The following is a 19,525-nucleotide window of genomic DNA, read 5'->3' on the forward strand; positions in this document are numbered from 1 at the left end:
GCATGTGGCAATAACAGAGTCCAAAAGGGAGCCATCTAAAGATGATTTTCAGAGAGGGAAAATTTGACTTATGATCCTACACACTTTATGATAAGGGAATCAACAATAGATAAGCTTAAAGTTTATATTTGAAAATACATGTTAGGCTTTGAGCCAAACGGTGAGATCAGTCCAGTATCTTCTCTTGGTGTGGGCGAGGGTAAGGGGAAGTGTGTGTGTGTGTGTGTGTGTGTGTGTGTGTGTGTGTTGGACAGTGGGGAGGAAGAGAGAAAATGCATTTCGAGTTGTTTTACTTGTTGCAACTAGAGCTGGATCCTTCTTCCTGATGCTTTGAAGCTGTGGAGCTTAGAATTCCTAGGGGATGGTGTTAAAAGTTGCACTCTGGGGTTGAAATGACACTCTTTCCTCCCAAACATTTTGTTTTTGAATAAAGTTGTCTGTCCTTTACAGGGCCAGAGAGTTCTGAAAAGTGCCTCAAGAAGCCAGGCTCTGAGTAGGGATCTCCTCGAAAGGGGTGCAGTTGTTTCCCTTAAAAGTTTGTTCCAAGTGTGGCAGTATCTGAAATCCTCTTTCTCTGCTGGCCTGGTCCGTCTGGCCTGGTCACGTCTCTCTTGTTTTGTCTCTGATATCTTGTGCTTTCAGAGCCCGGGTGTGTGTGCTCTGGGGCCTGTCTCTTCCAAAGCCTCAATTAGGCACATGCAGCTTCAAAAGACAGAGGGAGCTGAGCCCCACAGCCCCTGGGGATACTGCCCTTTGCAGAAGAGCAGAGTGACCTGGGAGCCAGAGCTTGAGGAGCGCAGGCAGCTACAAGCTGAGCCACAGCGTGCCAACCCCAGGGGGCCCAGAGGACCACTGCAGTCCCACACAGGCCTGGGTGGGGAAACACAGTTTGCCAGGCAAGTACCTGAGTTAGTCCTATCTCTGTGCTATAAAGAGATAGGCTGAGCATATAGTTAGAGAATTCCAAGGTTGGAAGACCTTTCAGACCTTTCTAGCCCATGTTCTTATTTGCAGATAAGGGACGGGTGACTCCAGGAGAGGAAGGGAATTGCTCAGTTGGCAGTATGTAAAATGGACTCTATCCAAACTGGCTGTGAATAAATGCTGACTTGGCTTCTGACTGGCTGTGTGACTATGGACAAGTTATTTCACTTCTCTGTGCCTTGTTTCCCCCTCTATAAAATTGGGAATACAAGAGAACCGACTTGGAGCATCCTTAGCCAAGGTCTGGCATGCGGCCAGTGCTCTCAATCATCACATGGACGGGGGTGAATCAGAACAAGTGCTAGACCCACTAGAACTCTTGACTCCTCTTCCAGTGCTCCTGAATTATTAACCTTTCAGCTTTTTGAAACTCATATGAACTTAATCACAGAAGATTTCCAAGTGGATGCTATGAAAATGATGTTTTAATTACCTGCGTGAATATGAACAGCAGACTCACTCCTTCTGTTGCTTATTTTCTTAAATTTCCTCCGAGCATCATATCCTCTCCAGGCTAAAAATATAAAACCATGTGCTAGGAATGAGATTAATTTAAGAATGTGCCAGAGAATTGATATAAGCTGTTTCCCTCCAATCCTCTACCCCTCTCCTCCTCCCCACTGCTTTCTCACTGAATAAAATAAGCAGAGCTACGTGAGTGATGGTGGGAAAGAGGGGCCTCTCTGTACTCTCAGCTTGGCCTCCAAGATGCTTTTGAGAAGGAGTCATTTTGGTTCAGGCAGTGAATTTCTGCAACCTCTGGATTCCACTTATGAATCACTTGGAGCCCTGTGCAGGTGAGGTGGGTCCCTGTCCTTCCAACCCATGGAGGAAGCTCTGCCTTCAGGACTTGAGGGGTAGGAGAGGACTGGAATGGCCTGACTCACTCTGTATTTTTTACTGGGAGAAAGGTATAAAACATGAAAGTTGAAGGAGAGAAAAATAAATAATAATGATTAGTAGCATCACATTTGCGTTTGGTGAGGGGAGACTATGTATAGAACTGTGTTCAGGGAGGAAATGCGTGACGGAAAGGGAAACTGCGTGGGAAATGAATGAAGAGAAGAGAAAGGGAGCCTGGGGCAGGGGGCAGGGTGTTGAGTCCTTCAGAGTACTAGGCACTGAGCTGCTACCAGCAGCATGACCCGCTCTCCTTTTCACTTCTTCCCTGAGCGCTACAGCTCTCCATGTCACTGAATGAGGTCATGAAGTCCAAGTGGACGTTATGATTCTGGGTTATGAGAACACAAAGGAAATCATCTGCTGTGTTCAAGACCTGGGACAACTGCCTGCAGTAGCACGGGAGCTCAGACGCTATTTGTGACACAAATGACACACGTGTGTGCAAAGAGGCACTGACAGGGCTGGGTGTAGGACAGAGCCTAGTGATGAGCTGCCTTGGTTTACAAGCTCTGTCTGAGCCAGAAAAGCCTCCTCGATGTGACAGTAGCAGTTCTGAGGCTGAAAACCTGGTGATGGACATGAAGTGGGCATGAGGTGGGTCATCTGGGAGCTGGGGCGCATGTCTGTGTGATTGGGGTTTTACCTCCACCCACTGCTGCTGCCTCTATCTTGCTGTGGGTAAGGATGGCTCCTTTGCTTATCTGGAGGTCAGAGACTGTGGCAGTCTTGCTCACAGCTATACCTCCAGCACCAAGCACAAGGCCTGGCCTGCAGTAGATACTTGATAAATATTTGCTGAAGGCAAGAGGGAGGGAAGAAAAGGAACCACTGAGAAGAACAAAAGGTGAGTGGCCTCAAGCACTTAATGAAATGCCAAGATTCAGGGCTGTTTACCTGACTGGATGGCAATAGCCCCCTTCTCTCTCTTCTCTCTGACTCTTCTGTATCTCCTGGCTCCCAGCCACCCCTTGGCATAGGCCTGCAGCACAACCACTCTGCCTATGACTTCCCGCAGCAGCAAATTTAACTGCTCGACATGATAATACTTGAGAAAAACCTGAAATAAGACATCAGTTTTAGCATTACATATAGGCTCCCAAGGGATCCTCTGGTGCTCAGGGGTAAAGAAGTGTGTTAGTTGCTTAGCTGTGTCTGACTCTTTGCTACCCCATGGACTGTAGCCCACGAGACTCCTCTGTCCATGGGATTCTCCAGGCAAGAACACTGGAGTGGGTAGCCATTCCTTTCGCCAGGAGATCTTTCTGACTCAAGGATCAAAACTGGGTTTCCTACATTGTGGGTGGATTCTTTACTGTCTGAGCCACCAGGTTCAAATAAACCCTGCAAATGATTCTTCAGTGGTAAAGAAACCACCTCCCCATACAGGAGATGCGGGTTCAATCTCTGCGTCAGGAAGATCCCCTGGAGAAGGACATAGCAACCCACTCTGGTATTCTTGCCTGGGAAATCCCATGGACAGAGGAGTGTAGTGGACTACAGTTCATGGGGTAACAAAAGAGTCAGACACGACTGAGCGACTAAAAAACAAGAATAATGGACTCCCACACAGAAATTCACTCTGCTCCAACAAATTAACATAAATATTAAAACATCATGTAAATAAAGTTTACAGTGACTTGATTTATGCTAACATTACTGATTTCTTGGAAGCAAATACAATTAATCCCCTTGTAAGGTCGAGCCAATGTGGACTATTAATATACACAGACGATGAAGTTAACAGGGTTTTAGGAGATCCTAAATGTTCTCCAGGCTGGCCTCAGTTCTGCCATGAGTTCCATTTTCTCAGCTTGATCTTTTCCCCCTCAGCTCTGATGGAGGTGTTAAACTAGAAAAACTGACCAGGGCGGACAGAAGTTCTGAGGGAGTGGGGCTTGAATGGGCCACAGTGATCTAATTTCTGCCGAGGAGCAGCAGCATTGCCATCCACAGTCAGGCTAAGGCTGGCATTGTAGGGCAATTCAGAATGGACCACAAAAACCTGAAATCTTGTCAGAATGTGATGTTTCCCCAAATGAAAAGCTAGACATGATGAGACTACTAATCAGAGTGGGCAGTATACAACATGAGTCTAAGGAAAAAAGGACAAAAGTATAAAAGATACTCATTATTGTCATTAACATGATTTGTGTATTTGCCTGCAGTGCTGGAATAAGCAGCACTGAAAAAAAGGACATTTAAAAATGAGCTCAAAGATCTCATTCTAGAAATGTTAAATGGTTCTCAAACTACATGCAGAACAGGAAGCAAATTCTCCTCTTTTGGCCTCTGAGGTCCTGGGACTCCAGACCCAAGACCAGCAAAGATCACTGTTAGGTTGGGGTCTTGTCTGGTAAGTTGCAAAACTTACAGAGCTATTCAAATCACTGATAAGAGACCGAGGTACACAGCAGAGCATCTCAAGTGACAATCTAAACAACAAAGAAAGAACTACCTTTGTTTTTCCCAGCAGCCAGTGATCTAATCTGGACTTTTCCAAGATAGCGATGCAACTCTCTTTGCTAGCAAGAGGTGTTTGATGTGCTCTGAATGCCAAGTAATAATACCTACAAAACAGAACAGTGAAATAAAGCATTTTTAGTCACCATTTGATTCAGCATCATAGAGTTGCTCTGGGCCCATTGACATGCCTTGTTTTTCAATATCAAATATTTGTTGAGCATCAATAATAGTGTACTAGGTAGTGGAAGACACACAATTCATGCTTATTAGCGCTTATCTACTTTCATATTTTCTGCTACATGTATTTTCCTTTTAGTATTGCTTGTAATTCATATTCAAAGCATACTTGGCATCTTTTACATGCAAAATCAAAGTATGTAATCCTTTAAAAAACTGAAGTTTAGACGGCTCTCCCAGCAAAAGTTACCATTTTAAATGTATTACTCTTTTAAAAATAATTTGTCATCTCACTGCATGAATTTTGGCTCTGCTTTGAAAATTCCATCTGAAGCAATGTGTAGAGAGCAAAAATGATCACAGCCTGACACTACTGATTCTGTCTGGTAAGCTCTATGTCTCTCTCAAGGTAAAAAGTGGGTATGTTTTCTTGAGACAATCACCAAAACCACATTTGTCTTCCTTAATTACTCATTTTAATAAACTTCTGTACTTTCAGATGAAAGAGTTTCTGGGTAGATTCAAAGAACATGACCAGATTATATATATATATGTAAGTTTGTATATGTATATGTATATGTCTGTATGTCCATATGTACGTCTATATACATGTATATGCATATATACGTACATGATGTTGAATATATTATCTTTTTAGAAAACTTTACCTTAGCTTTTCTTTTAAAAACTTTCAAGCATCTTTCCTCTGCTCCTTGTTGCCATCTGTAATTAAATTCAACCACTTGGAAGTATTTCCTTGTCAGAGGATTTTCCTGTCATTGCTCAGACAAGGGTGATCTGTTATTTTAGAATTGCTTTAAAATGTAGAGCCATTTTTACTTTTTAAGAAAATCACCAAAATATAAAATATGTCCTTTCCTCTTACCAAATATTCCCATGCTTTCTGTTTATGGAAAGATAAACACACTTGATTAGCACTTGAGCCATTTAGCTTTATCTTTGTGCTACAAGATTGTTTTATGAGTTAGGATCGAATGCTGATTTTGCCGAAAACATTTGCATTCAGAGATTCTGAGAATGTTTCTAAGACTCTGAGTCTCTGTTTCCACCTGTGAGGAAGAGAAAGCAGTTTTCTCTCAGAACCCCTGAATGGTGGCCAGGACTATGCTAGGTCGTCTGGCCAAGCCCAGGAACCTGTTCAGAGTCAATGCTCCTGGAGCTAGGTGGGAGGAGGGACAGCCAGGAGTCAGGCTGAGGTCTGGGCAGTTCATGGCATCAGCACAGATTCTTTAGCCCTAGTTTCTCAAGGACTGTAATTTCAATCATGGGTTCTTGGATTTGGCTTTTGCTAAAGTAAAAAGACTGTACTGCATGGGGGTGGTAGAAATAGATGGCAAATCTCTATGGGGTGAATGTCTTGGGAAAGGTAAAGTACAGATAGCTTAAGATGTAAAAGTCATTGATAAAAGCAGGACTTCCCTACTCTCTTTTCCTTTAGTCCTGGACATTTATAAAATGGGCTATATGCTATAAATAACATATGGCATGATTATATGTTTAAAATATAATTAAAGGCTTCCTTGGCCTTAATCAGACAGGCTTGCTCAGGATGATTGTTCAATACTCTTAGTGATGAAATATTTAAAGATAATCTAATGAATGACCAGAACTATGCAGTATATGAGATTACAAGATATGTTCTAACTATCCATTCAAGGATTTATCCTTGTTTGGGGGGCATCCATGGATGCTTCTTAGCAATTTCTAAATAGACAGAATATGTCATGAATTAATATAAATATTAGAAATTAACTTTGATTTTTAGCACTTCAATTCAAATCTCTTATTATGATAACGTTCATATACAGCTTTTAGTTCAGAAAGAGATGGATAACAGTACTGTCAAGATGTGAAGATTTCAAAAAATATTAAGGGAGCATTTAAGTGATATGTCTGCAGTAATCAGGTCAGAGAGGTATCAGTACAGTGTGTTTTTGCCACAGAGTATTCTAATAGATAACACAATTAAAAACAAAACAAGACAAATAAGCACTTTGGCTGAGCTTCTGTATGCTTCAACGCTTCAATATAAGGGCAAAAATGAAACGAAAGGCACAAAGATAAAAGGCCTGCCACCAAGGGGACATCTTTTTGAGAAGATCCATTCCACCCCCTTCTTGAAGCAGCTTGATGAGTTAAATAAGCAGGAGACAATACAGTAGCAAAATAATACATGTAAAGATTTGTCTTGAGGGTCTGAGTACTTGAGAACATTGTAAAGACTAGTTCTATCTCTTTAATCAAGAGTTCTGCCCTGAGCTGTTCACCAGTTCTGCCCTGAGCTGTCTCTGATTGGTAGAATTCCTCTCTCAGATTGGAGCTTGAGCCCTGAGTTAAGAGTGAGAAGGTCTTTCATCTCTAACCATAGGTAAGTCACTTGTATCTAAATTTTCACAGGGAGCAATGGGAACCAGATAAGTGGTTCTTAACTCAGGTGGAGCGGAGGGTAGTGGAATAAACATTTTTTCTTAGGAAAATGCTCTTGATACAACATATTGCACACAGTATCAAGGGTTCCACATAGTTCGTGTTGGCCCTCCAACGACCTAAGAACCCTTCCCTATTTCAGAGCTCTATGGAAAGTGATAAATTTTACAAGACCTTATCTTATTAAAACATATAAGTTATTAAAAGAGTAAATATCCAGTTGAAAAATCTCTATCCAAAAATGTTATTTAGTTTTCTGCCTAAAATGTTTTATTGTATGAAATACAAATTTTTCAAGGAAGAGTTTTTAAACTAGTTAAACTAGAGGTACCAGTTACTACATAACAAAAAAACTTCAAAACTTAATGGGTTAAAGAGTAGACATTTATTGTCTAACAGTTTGTGAGGGTCAGGCATTTAGGAGCAGCTTATCTGGGGATTTCTGGCTCAGGGTCTTACGTGAGATTATAGGCAAGATGTTGGCCAGGGCTCCAGTCATCTAAAGGCTTGAGGATCTATTTTCAAGATGGCGCTACCACAAGGCTAACGGTAAAAAGCCTTAGTGTCTTTCTGGCTATTGACAGCATGATTCTCAGTTCCATGCTACGTGGGCCTCTTCAGAGGACTATTTCAGTATCTTCATAACAGAAGATGGTTTCTACCAGAACAAGGGATCCCGGAGAAAAAGCAAGAAGGAATCTGTAATGCCTTTTATGATTGAGGCTTAGAAGTGATACACCATCACTTCTTCCATATTCTTCTATTCATTAGAAGCAAGTCACTAAGTCCAGACTACATTTAATGAGAGAATTTAAGTTTTACCTCTTAAAGGGATTTAAGTATCAAGTAATTTGTGGCCATATCTTTAAACCACTGCAAAGAATCTCTCTGAATCATCAACTCTTATCAAAAAATGCACAAATATAATAAAATAAGTTAAAAGTAAAAGAAAAAGACATACCATACTAACACTAGTCAAATTAAAACTGGACTGGTTATATTAATATAAACAAAGTAGATTTCAGAGTAAATAAATATAATGAGGGATAAAGAAGTTTATTTCATAGTGATAAAGAGGTCAATCCATCAAAAAAACTAAACATTCTAAGCATTTTTTCACTTAATAACACAGCTTGAAAATACATGAGCCTAAAAGTATTAATGCCGCAGGTGCTAATACTGTTAATTGTGTCTTGTTAATAAGACACAAATATAGTCAGATAATTAAGTACCCTCTTCCAATAATTGATAGGACAAGTAGACCAAAAAAAAAAAAAAAAAAAAGAAAGAATCATCAAGGATATGGAAAGTTTGAATAACCAACCTAACCTAACCGACATTTATAGAAAATTCCAGCCAAAAATAATAGAACACATTTTCTTTTCAATTACATATGAAACACCTACCACAATAGGCTATATTCTGGGCAAAAACCCCCATGACTTAGTCATACAAGGTATATTCTCTGACCATAGTGGAATTAAATTAGAAATCAACAAGATACCTGGAAAATTCCCAAATATTTATGAACAGACTTCTATGGAAAAATAACCCATGTATCAAAGAAGAAATCAAAATAAAAATCAGATTGATCAAATGAACATGAAAACACAACCTATCAAAAATTTGTGGGATACTGCAAAAGTAGTAGTATTTAGACATGTATACCATTAAACACCTATAACAAAAAAGAAGAATGGTCTCAAATACATGAGCTCAACCTCTAACATATATTAGGAAAAGAACAAATAAAACCCAAGATGAGCAGAAGAAAGGAAATAAAGATCATGGTGAAAAATCATTGAAATAAAGAAGAGACACTGAATGAAATTTAAAAGTGTTATTTGAGAAGGTTAATGAAATTGGTAAACCTTTAGCCATATAGGTTAGGAAAAGGAAAGAAAACAAAGGTATGAGATTAGTGATATTCTATAGATTCTACAAATATTAAAAATATAATAAGGGAATATTAGAAACAACTTTGGGGGCCTCCCAGGTGGGCCTAGTGGTAAAGAATCTGCTGCCAATGCAGTAGATATAAGAGACGTGGGTTTGATCCTTGGGTCGGGAAGATCCCCTGGAGGAGAGCACAGCAACCCACTCCAGTATTCTTGCCTGGAGAATCCCATGGAAGGAGGTGCCTGGTGGACTATAGTCCATAGGGTCACAAAGAGTCAGGGTCACGACTGAAGCGACTTAGCATATACGCACAAACTTTATGTCATGCTAACAAGATAAAAGAGAAAAAACATATGATCTTACTAAAAGAGGAAAAGGATTTGACAAAATCCAACATCCAACACTAATTAAAAAAAAAGAAACTTTTCAACAAGCTCAATTCAAGGGAATTTCCTCAATCTTAAAAAATAAAGTATCTATGAAGACCATACAGCTAACACCACATTTAATGGTGGAAGACCGAATACTATTCCCCTAAGCTTCGGAAAATATAAAGGATGCCCATCGTTACCACTTCTATTCAGCATTGTAAAAGTTCCAGCCATTGAAAACAAAAGAAAGAAATAAAAGGTATAAGAATGGAATAAGTAGAACTGTCTTAATTCGAAGATGACACATTGTCTATGTAGAAAATCCAATGGAATCTATGAAACAAACAAACAAAAAAAATCCTACCAGAGCTAATAAGTGAATTTAGTAAAGTTGTAGGCTACAGATCAAAACCAAGATCATGGCATCCGGCCCCATCACTTCATGGCAAATAGATGGGGGAAAAATGGTAACAGTGATTGACTTTATTTTCTTGGGCTCCAAAATCACTGCAGATGGTGACTGCAGCCATGAAATTAAAAGACACTTGCTCCTTAGAAGAAAAGTTATGACAAACCTAGACAGCGTATTAAAAAGCAGACACATCACTTTGCCAACAATGGTCCATATGGTCAAAGCTATGGTTTTCCAGTAGTCATGTACAGATGTGAGAGTTGGACCATAACGAAGGCTGAGTGCTGAAGAATTGATGCTTTACAAGTGAGGTGCTAGAGAAGACTCTTGAGAGTCTCTTGGACTGCAAGGAGAGCAAACCAGTCAATCCTAAAGGAAATCAACCCTGAATATTCATTGGAAGGACTAGTGCTGAAGCTGAAGCTCAATTACTTTGGCCACATGATGAACCAACTCATTGGAAAAGATCCTCACGCTGGGAAAGATTGAAAGCAGGAAGAAAAGCGGGGAGCAGAAAAAGAGATGGTTCAATAGCATCACTGACTCAGTCAACATGAGTTTGTGCAAACTGGGAGATAGTGAGGGACAGGGAAGCCCGTCATGCTGCAATCCATGGCACAGCAAAGAGTCAGATAAGACTGAGCAAGAGAACAGCAACAACAAAAGGCTACAGATCAATATACAAAAATTATTATACTTCTATATACTAAAAATAAACAAAAAGTAAAACTGAAAAACTATATCATTTATAACATTTAAAAATGTGAAATACAGTAGTGATAAGTCTGACAATAAATGCCATTTCTTCAGTCTTTGTTTGAAGACAACAGCCAGAGTTCTACACAGTAGAGGGCCAGGGTAGATCTGAAAGGAACAGTGTATAGCATTTTTGTGTTTCTGTTGTATACAGGTGATTTGGAGATTTAGCGGTTTTTTGTTTTGTTTTGTTTTGTTTTTTAACTTTGGTCTTTTTTTCAAATATTGTTTAATAAAGTTTAATTAGCTCCAGAAAAAAAAAAAAAAAGACCTGTGCACTGAAAATCATAAAACATCCGTTAAGAAAAATTAAAGAAGACCTAAATAGATGGAGAGAGATATTATATTTCTGAGTCAGAAGATTTAATATTGTTAATATTCGAGTAAAGCACATTGGAGAAGGAAATGGCAACCCACTCCAGTGTTCTTGCCTGGAGAATTCCAGGGACGGGGGAGCCTGATGGGCTGCCGTCTCTGGGGTCGCACAGAGTCAGACATGACTGAAGCGACTTAGCAGCAGCAGCAGCAAAGCACATTACACTTCATAATGCAGTGAGCCTCATCCAATCAGTTGAAAGCCTTAAAAGTCTGTGGTCCCCTGAGAAGGAATTTTATCACCATGCTGCCTTTGGACACAAGACTACATCAACTCCTGCTGGCATTTCTAGCCTGCAGATTTGTAACTTGCCAGCCCCCACAACTACCTGAGCTGATTACGTAAATCAATTTCTCCTTGAGAGAGAGACAAATCTGCATCTGTATATATAAATACACACACATCCTATCGGTCGGTTTCTCTGGTGAAATCTAATATAGTCCCAGTTCCTTTTTGCTGTTATTTAAACATGGAGTGGAGATGGAGCCAACTGTGGTGGTAAACTTCCTACTAATGGTACAGGCAAGTCTTGCGCAAACCCATGAGTCTGGTAGGTTGTTTTTTAGTAACTTCCTTTCCTCTCTCTCATTTCTTCCCCCGTTGTCACTGAACTTCCCAAGTTTCCCACAGATGTTGGGTTTGTGTACCACACACTGGAGGTCCAGGACATTCAAATCCAGCTGTTCCTCCTCATGCTCACAGACAGATCTTCCCTGTCCTGTGTCAAAACTCTCCGTGCCTGGGCATTGTTGCAGGGCCATCTGTGCAGGGGATTAGCTGGCTCATCTAATAAACATTTAGATCCTGAAGGGAATTTAGACTCGTCAATAAAAATTCTTACTTTGTTTAGAGGAGAAAGCCTGGGAGAAAGCCAGAGAGCCAGAGCAACTGGCTTCAAGGCCACAAACTTAGAATAAGAGCTGAGGCTTTGCCAGGCCTTCTAATCCCAAGTTCAGGCTTCTTTATACTCATCTAACCTGTGTTTACTCTTAGCTATTATTATATACATAGGTAGTATCATTGTCTCTCTAACAGGGACCTTTGATCCTTCAGCACTTTCCAGCTAACTGGAGTGTCTACAGTGATCTGGAATATTGGGACTTGACTTAGAAGTGTTTATTACCTACATCTGAACATCAGCTGTCAGGCACTCCTTGACACATGATCCAAATAATACTCTATTTGCACTAGTGTATCAGTAAGGTGTTGCTGTTTCAGTGGAAAACTACATTGTCTTTAGCATATTCTCCAGGGTTATCAGATTCTAGCCCTGGTTCATCTTCTTTGAGCTATTTTGCAACTCTTTCTAAATTGTAGGTAACTGATAGATACATAAATTCTGTCCATTCTGGTGATAATTTTAATTGACTTCTTCTCTACTGTGGAAAAACCAGTGGTGTTTCTATTCATGATTCATCTTAACATTCCTTTACTTTATATAAGCCTGTGCTGGTTTGACTTTTCCTTTGAACTGATGATAATATCTGTCTGGTTCCCTCATATCGTGTAAATAAAATAAATTCTTTAAACACATTCATTTTTATATCTGTATGTAAGTCATGATTTTATCTTCTGAAAACTATCTTTAAACAAGAGGAAGAAAGAAGTCGAGAAATTCAGGCTATGGAGTTTTGACCCAAAGGAGCCTAAACACATGAGCAAGTGGAGGCAGAAGTCCTCATACCTTGGTAGACCCAGTGCTACCAAGCAGGCCTAAAAGGTCTCGTGTGCTCAGAAATACTGCCACTCTTCCACCTCTGAAATGCAAATACTGGTTAGTGCAATAGGTTCATTTTGGGACTTACTGAAAAAAATAGTTATTTTCCAAAGTGATCACACCAATTTATAGCCTCACCAGTGTTGTACAAAAGTCCAGCTGCCCTCTATCCATGGCAACCCTGGAGATTGTCAGACTTACTGATTACTGCCAAAATAGGTAGGAAGTGGTATTTCATTGTGGTTTTAATTTGTATTTCCTTAATTACTCATGTGGTTGAAATTTTCCTCTTGTTTTCAACCGTCTTCTGACAATGACATCTTCTAACAATATATATAATGAATTTAATTCTTCTAGTTTTTCCTAATGATTATCCATACGGCTAGAATGGGAAAGGAAAAAAGGAGGAAAAAACCCCCCAAAACACTAAAGAGTATCTAATTTAGGTAAAAATTGTATTAGCATTGGAGATCACTTACTTTTTGTTATGCCTGACATTTTAAATCTGTACCTCTTACCTTAATCATTCTCCTCCTGCATCTTTATGTTGTTTGGGAAGGATGTGCCTCCTTTAAAGATGCCTTTGAAATCCCAACCTATACTGAATGAGCTCTGCTTTTCATCCCTCTGGTTTGAATTTTGCTCTCAAAGGCAAGCAAAACATCTATATTCTAAATGAAGATGTGCACTAAGTCAATAGTGAAACATTTTAAAAAAGGTTAATTATACAAACAATTTTATTTTCCTTTTTAAAGAAAAAAAAACTTTAAACAAGTAACTTCCTTTATGATGAGTCATTCATTCTGTATAGTTTCAGAGCTCTGATATAACCATGTTATTACTGTTCATCACTTTCTAAATTTAATTGACTTTTCATCCCCTCTCTACTCATTTGTTTGGGCTTCCCAGGTGGCACTAGTGGTAAAGAACCCACCTGCAATGCAGGAGTTGTAAGAGATGCAGGTTTGATCCCTGGGTTGGGAAGATCCCCTGGAGGAGGGCATGGCAACCCACTCCAGTATTCTTGCCTGGAGAATCCCCATGGACAGAGGAGCCTGGCGGGTTACAGTCCATAGGGTCGCAAAGAGTCGGACATGAATGAAGTGACTGAGCACGCACTACTCATTTGTTCATTAAATAAAACTTCATTTAGGACCTATTAATGTACCAGATACTGATGGAAGAGCTGGAATGACATGAGCGAGCAAAGCAGACAATTTCCCCACCCTCACAAAGCTTCCATTCTAGTCGGGGAGACAAACATTAACAAGCACACAAAGGACATCATTTTGAGTAGGGACAAGGACTGTGAAGAACAGCAAATCAGGGCAGAGGGGTTCATTAGTATATTGGGGATATTTTTGGCAGGCAGCCTTTAGCAATCAGGATGGTGAGAGAACTCAAACCATGTTATCTGAGGAACTGGTGAAGACTTTCGGGGCTTCAAACTTAGAAACAAAAAATTTAACAGGATCTTATATGGGAGGAAAAAGTTTTCTTTGACTCTCTTAGGGTCCCTCCCTGTTAGGGTCTGAGAATTAGACTTTCACAGACAGATTCACAGAAGAAAAGCATTCAAATCTATTCACACAAGTTTTGTGTAACACAGGAGCCTTCATAAGGAAGACATGAAGAAATGATTAGATGTGAGTGTTTTTATGCTGGGTGTCATGAAGAGTGGAGAGGTGTGGAAATGTATAATAAGACAGGGGATGAGCTAAGTATAGTAAACTGGGAGAAACTTAGCAAGGCCTGTCCAGATTCTGCTCTGTGTCCCTTTGTCTTCATTGATAAGGATGTTTATTTCCTCTGGGTCTAACAAGGGCACCTTTCACAAGACAGTTTTTTGGTAAGGTACTCAAATATGTTTCAAATTTTAATAAGATTCTCTATCAGTGTGTTAGTTGCTCAGTGGTGACCAGCTCTTTCTCTATAAATTTATTTACTATAAATATCCATTTACCTATAATAATATACATTTATTTACTAATGAAAATTGAAATAGCACATCAAAATTTTTGTTACAGTTCAAATTTTTGAAAACCAGATAATTTAGTTAATATACCTTTCTCTAATTATGCTCTGGCCACACTACCCAATGTTTTCTTTACATTTATTCCATATAAGTTAATCTGTTTCAGATTCTTGATATTGGGTTTCATCTTACCGACTTCAGACTTTTAAAACAATGTGCATGCTTAGTCATTCAGTCATGCTCAACTTTTGCCATCCCATGGTCTATAGCCCCCCAGGCTCCTCTGTCCCTGGGGTTTCTCCAGGCAAAAATACTGGAGTGGATTGCCATTTCTTTCTCCAGGGGATCTTCCTGACTCAGGGACTGAACCTGCATTTACTGCATCTTTTGCATTGGCAAGCAAATTCTTTACCACTAAGCCATCCGGGAAGCCCCAAAACAGGTGATCAGTTCAGTTCAGTCGCTCAGTGATACTTGAGACCTATTAGTGCTTCTTTGTGTCAAATCAAGAAGTGGAACTAAAATATATTCAAGTCACCCAAATGCAAGTTTCTGTATCAATGTAGAAAAGAGAGATGTAAGAAAAAAAGACATCACAGACCTTATATCACAGGTATTACAATATTGGTACACAGTCTGTCCTAGTGCAGAGCAGCTTTCCCAGGCTGCTTAATAATGATCCTAAAATTACTAGCAAGAAAAAAAACAGTACAAGAACAAAGTTTCTGGCTCAACTGACTCTATGTCATAATTATTCTCCATGAGCGTATGCTCAGAAGGATCTCTATGTACAGGCAAAAATGACAGCTACATTTAAATCTTTCCAGAGATTCAGTCTCAACTACCACTTCTGCCAAAGTTCTCTCTGAGTTAGGGGAGATTGGTTCCCATAGTACTATTTCATGATCTGAATCATCCTTTCTATCCTTTCTTTCTGAGCAGTTAACAATATCCTCATTCTTCTCCTCCTATATAGTATGCCTTTACTAAGTCTCTGTCCATCCTACTGAGGTGGATATTTTGGTAGAAGAGAAGAGAATTTGGTACTAGAGTTGAGAGGTGAGCTACTAAGTTTCTTTATAAACATTTCAGAGACAGGTTAAGAGGCAGCTGAAACTTGGAAATTTTCTTCGACGGACATCTGAGGAGGCTCAAGGGTCCAGGTGGGGTTGAGCACCGATGAGTCCATTGGAAGTCTAGTCACAGCTTGAAGATTCTCCTAGATTTTTGAGGTCCAGTAGAAGGTGATGCTTCAGTTTAGTTCAGTTCAGCCACTCAGTCACATCTAACTCTTTGGAACCCCATGGACCACAGCATGCCAGGCTTCCCTGTCCATCACCAACTCCCAGAGTTTGTCCATTGAGTCGGTGATGCCTACCAACCATCTCATCCTCTGTCATCCCATTCTCCTCCTGCCTTCAATCTTTCCCAGCATCAGGTTCTTTTACAATGAGTAAGTTCTTCACATCAAGTGGTCAATGTATTGGAGCTTCAGCTTCAGCATCAGTCCTTCCAATGAATATTCAAGACTGATTTCCTTTAGGATTGACTAGTTTGATTTCCTTACAGTCTAAGGGATCTCAAGAGTCTTCTCCAACACCACCATTCAAAAGCATAAATTCTTATGTGTTCAGCCTTCTTTATGGTCCAACTCTCACATCCATACATGACTACTGGAAAAACCATAGCTTTGACTAGATAGATGGACCTTTGTGAGCAAAGTAATGTCTAAGTAATGACTAAGCATGCACATTGTTTTAAAAGTCTGAAGTCAGTAAGATGAAAGTAATGTCTCTGCTCTTTAGTATGCTGTCTAGGTTGTTCATAACTTTTCTTTAAAGGAGCACATGTCTTTTAATTTCATGGCTGTAGTCACAATCTGCAGTGATTTTGGAGCCCCTCCAAATAAAATCTGTCACCATTTCTACTGTTTCTCCATCTATTTGCCATGAAGTTATGGGACCGGATACCATGATCTTAGTTTTCTGAATGCTGAGTTTTAAGCCAACTTTTTCACTCTCATCTTTCACTTTCATCAAGAGACTCTTTAGTTCTTCTTCCCTTTCTTCCCGAAGGGTCATGTCATCTGCATATCTGAGGTTATTGATATTTCTCCTGGAAATCTTGATTCCAGTTTGTGCTTCATCCAGCCCAGCATTTCTCATGATGTACTCTGCATAGAAGTTAAATAAGCAGGGTGACAATATACAGCCTTGTTGTACGCTTTTCCCGATTTGGAACCAGTCTGTTTTTCCATGTTCGGTTCTAACTATTGCTTCTTGACCTGCATACAGATTTCTCAGGAGGCAGGTAAGGCGGTCTGGTATTCCCATCTCTTTAAAAGCTTTCCACAGTTTGTTGTGATCCACACAGTCAAAGGCTTTGGCATAGTCAATAAAGCAGAAGTAGATATTTTTCTGGAATTCTCTTGCTTTTTTGATGATCCAACAGATGTTGGCAATTTGATCTCTGGTTCCTCTGCCTTTTCTAAATCCAGCTGGAACATCTGGAAGTTCTTGGTTTACATACTGTTGAGGCCTCACATAGAGAATTTTGAGCATTACTTTGCTAGTGTGTGAGATGAGTACAACTGTGCAGTAGTTTGAACATTCTTAGGGATTGGAATGAAAACTAACCTTTTTCAGTCCTGTGGCCACTGCTGAGTCTTTCCTTTCCTGGCATATTGAGTGCAACTGTTTCACAGCATCGTCTTTTAAGATTTGAAATAGCTCAGCTGGAATTCCATCATCTCCACTAGCGATGTTTGTCGTGATGCTTCCTAAGGCCCACTTGACTTCACACTCCAAGATGTCTGGCTCTAGGTGAGGGATCACACCATTGTGGTTATCTGGGTCATTAAGATCTTTTCTGTATTGTTCTTCTGTGTATTTTTGCCACCTTTTCTTAATATCTTCTGCTTCGGTTAGGTGATGCTTGCTGCTGCTGCTAAGTCTCTTCAGTCGTGTCCAACTCTGTGCGACCCCATGGATGGCAGCCCACCAGGCTCTGCCATCCCTGGGATTCTCCAGGCAAGAACACTGGAGTGAGTTGCCATTTCCTCCTCCAATGCATGAAAGTGAAAAGTGAAAGTGAATTTGCTCAGTTGTGTCCGACTCTTCGCAACCCGATGTACTGCAGCCTACCAGGCTCCTCCATCCATGGGATTTTCCAGGCAAGAGTACTGGAGTGGGTTGCATTGCCTTCTCCGAGGCGATGCTTAGGACTCTCAAATTGCTACAAACTAGCAAGGAAGAACTATAGACCTGGGAAAGAGCAAGAAAAATCTAAACTCTTAATTGTGGTAAGAGAAAAATCTCACACAAGACAGTTCTGTGGCTTGCTTCATGGAAGGTCAGGAAGTCCTTTGTACAGACACCATTTCTCAAATTCCTTCAGTTGAAAATATTCAGTATGCCATGTGTCATAGTTTGGGGTAGTACGGCCTGAACTCAGGCCCTTAAATTGTCAGACCACCTTCACCAGATCCATGTGGAGATTTCATAAAAGATGTGGATTCCTGGGCCAGACTCCAGATACAAAATCAGAATCTCTGGGTCAGAGCTCAAGATCTCTATTTTAACAAGCTAGACGCTTACTCCTTGGAAGGAAAGTTATGACCAACCTAGATAGTATATTCAAAAGCAGAGACATTACTTTGCCAACAAAGGTTTGTCTAGTCAAGGCTATGGTTTTTCTTGTGGTCATGTATGGATGTGAGAGTTGGACTGTGAAGAAGGCTGAGCACCGAAGAATTGATGCTTTGGAACTGTGGTGTTGGAGAAGACTCTTGAGGGTCCCTTGGACTGCAAGGAGATCCAACCAGTCCATTCTGAAGGAGATCAGCCCTGGAATTTCTTTGGAAGGAATGATGCTAAAGCTGAAACTCCAGTACTTTGGCCACCTCATGCGAAGAGTTGACTCATTGGAAAAGACTGTGATGCTGGGAGGGACTGGGGGCAAGAGAAGAAGGGGACGATAGAGGATGAGATGGCTGGATGGCATCACTGACTCAATGGATGTGAGTCTCAGTGAACTCCGGGAGTTGGTGATGGACAGGGAGGCCTGGCGTGCTGCAATTCATGGGGTCGCAAAGAGTTGGACACGACTGAGCAACTGATTTGATCTGATCTGATCTGATGGTGATTTTGATACATGGTAGAGTTTGAGAGGAGAAGGCAATGGCACCCCACTCCAGTACTCTTGCCTGAAAAATCCCATGGATGGAGGAGTGTGGTAGGCTGCACTACATGGGGTTGCGAAGAGTCAGACACGACTGAGCAAATTAACTTTCACTTTTCACTTTCATGCATTGGAGAAGGAAATGGCAACCCACTGCAGTGTTCTTGCCTGGAGAATCCCAGGGACGGGGGAGCCTGGTGGGCTGCCGTCTATGGGGTCGCACAGAGTCGGACACGGCTGAAGCGACTTAGCAGCAGCAGCAGAGTTTGAGAATTCAGGGGACCATAATAGCTGACTTAAGTTTAAGTGGAGAACACAGCTGATTTGTTGTCTTACATCCAGAGGGAAGAACTTGGATGGCTGCATAGGAGTCTCCTGAAGGCTAATTTTGGTCAAGATTAGGAAGGACATGGTTGTGATCAAACATCTGAAAACATTTACCCTCAGGAGCCAGAGAGTAAATTCCCAGACCCAGAGTTATTCAGGAGGAAGCAGACTGAGAAGGCCAAGCACATTGCCAAAGAAATTCTAGTTTTAAGGTATGTACTTGAAATGAATGACCCTTTAAGAATCCTTCCAATAGAGTCTATGTTGAATTGTCACCTGGCCTATTGGACTACTGCTAGGATTTTAGAACTGATGTCCATCCTTAACCCAGTACGGCCACTGTCACAAGTCCTGGGTTATTGTTATTACCTTTGGGTAGGTTGGAAGTCTCCTACAGTAGCAGCATCACCTGGAAACTTGCACATACGCCTCCCCACTGAAGCAGAGACTCTAGGGCTCAGCAATCTGTGTTTGAACAGATTAGCCCTCCAGGATAGTCTCATGTGGGAGAAAGTTGAAAAATCACTGATTTGGAGAA

The 19,525-nt window shown here is 40.6% G+C and overlaps 1 protein-coding gene across 1 annotated transcript in view; it reads right to left on the reverse strand.

Moving 5' to 3' along the window:
- Positions 1-19,525, reverse strand: part of MYO3B (myosin IIIB) — a 559,309-nt gene that overhangs the window by 145,829 nt on the left and 393,955 nt on the right. The window contains 3 exon segments of the mRNA XM_055572295.1: positions 1,418-1,498; positions 2,782-2,944; positions 4,343-4,454. Of these exon segments, the coding sequence (XP_055428270.1) occupies positions 1,418-1,498; positions 2,782-2,944; positions 4,343-4,454 (356 nt within the window).

This window comes from Bubalus kerabau, chromosome 3 (assembly GCF_029407905.1).
Source record: "Bubalus kerabau isolate K-KA32 ecotype Philippines breed swamp buffalo chromosome 3, PCC_UOA_SB_1v2, whole genome shotgun sequence".
NCBI classification, from domain to species: domain Eukaryota; kingdom Metazoa; phylum Chordata; class Mammalia; order Artiodactyla; family Bovidae; genus Bubalus; species Bubalus kerabau.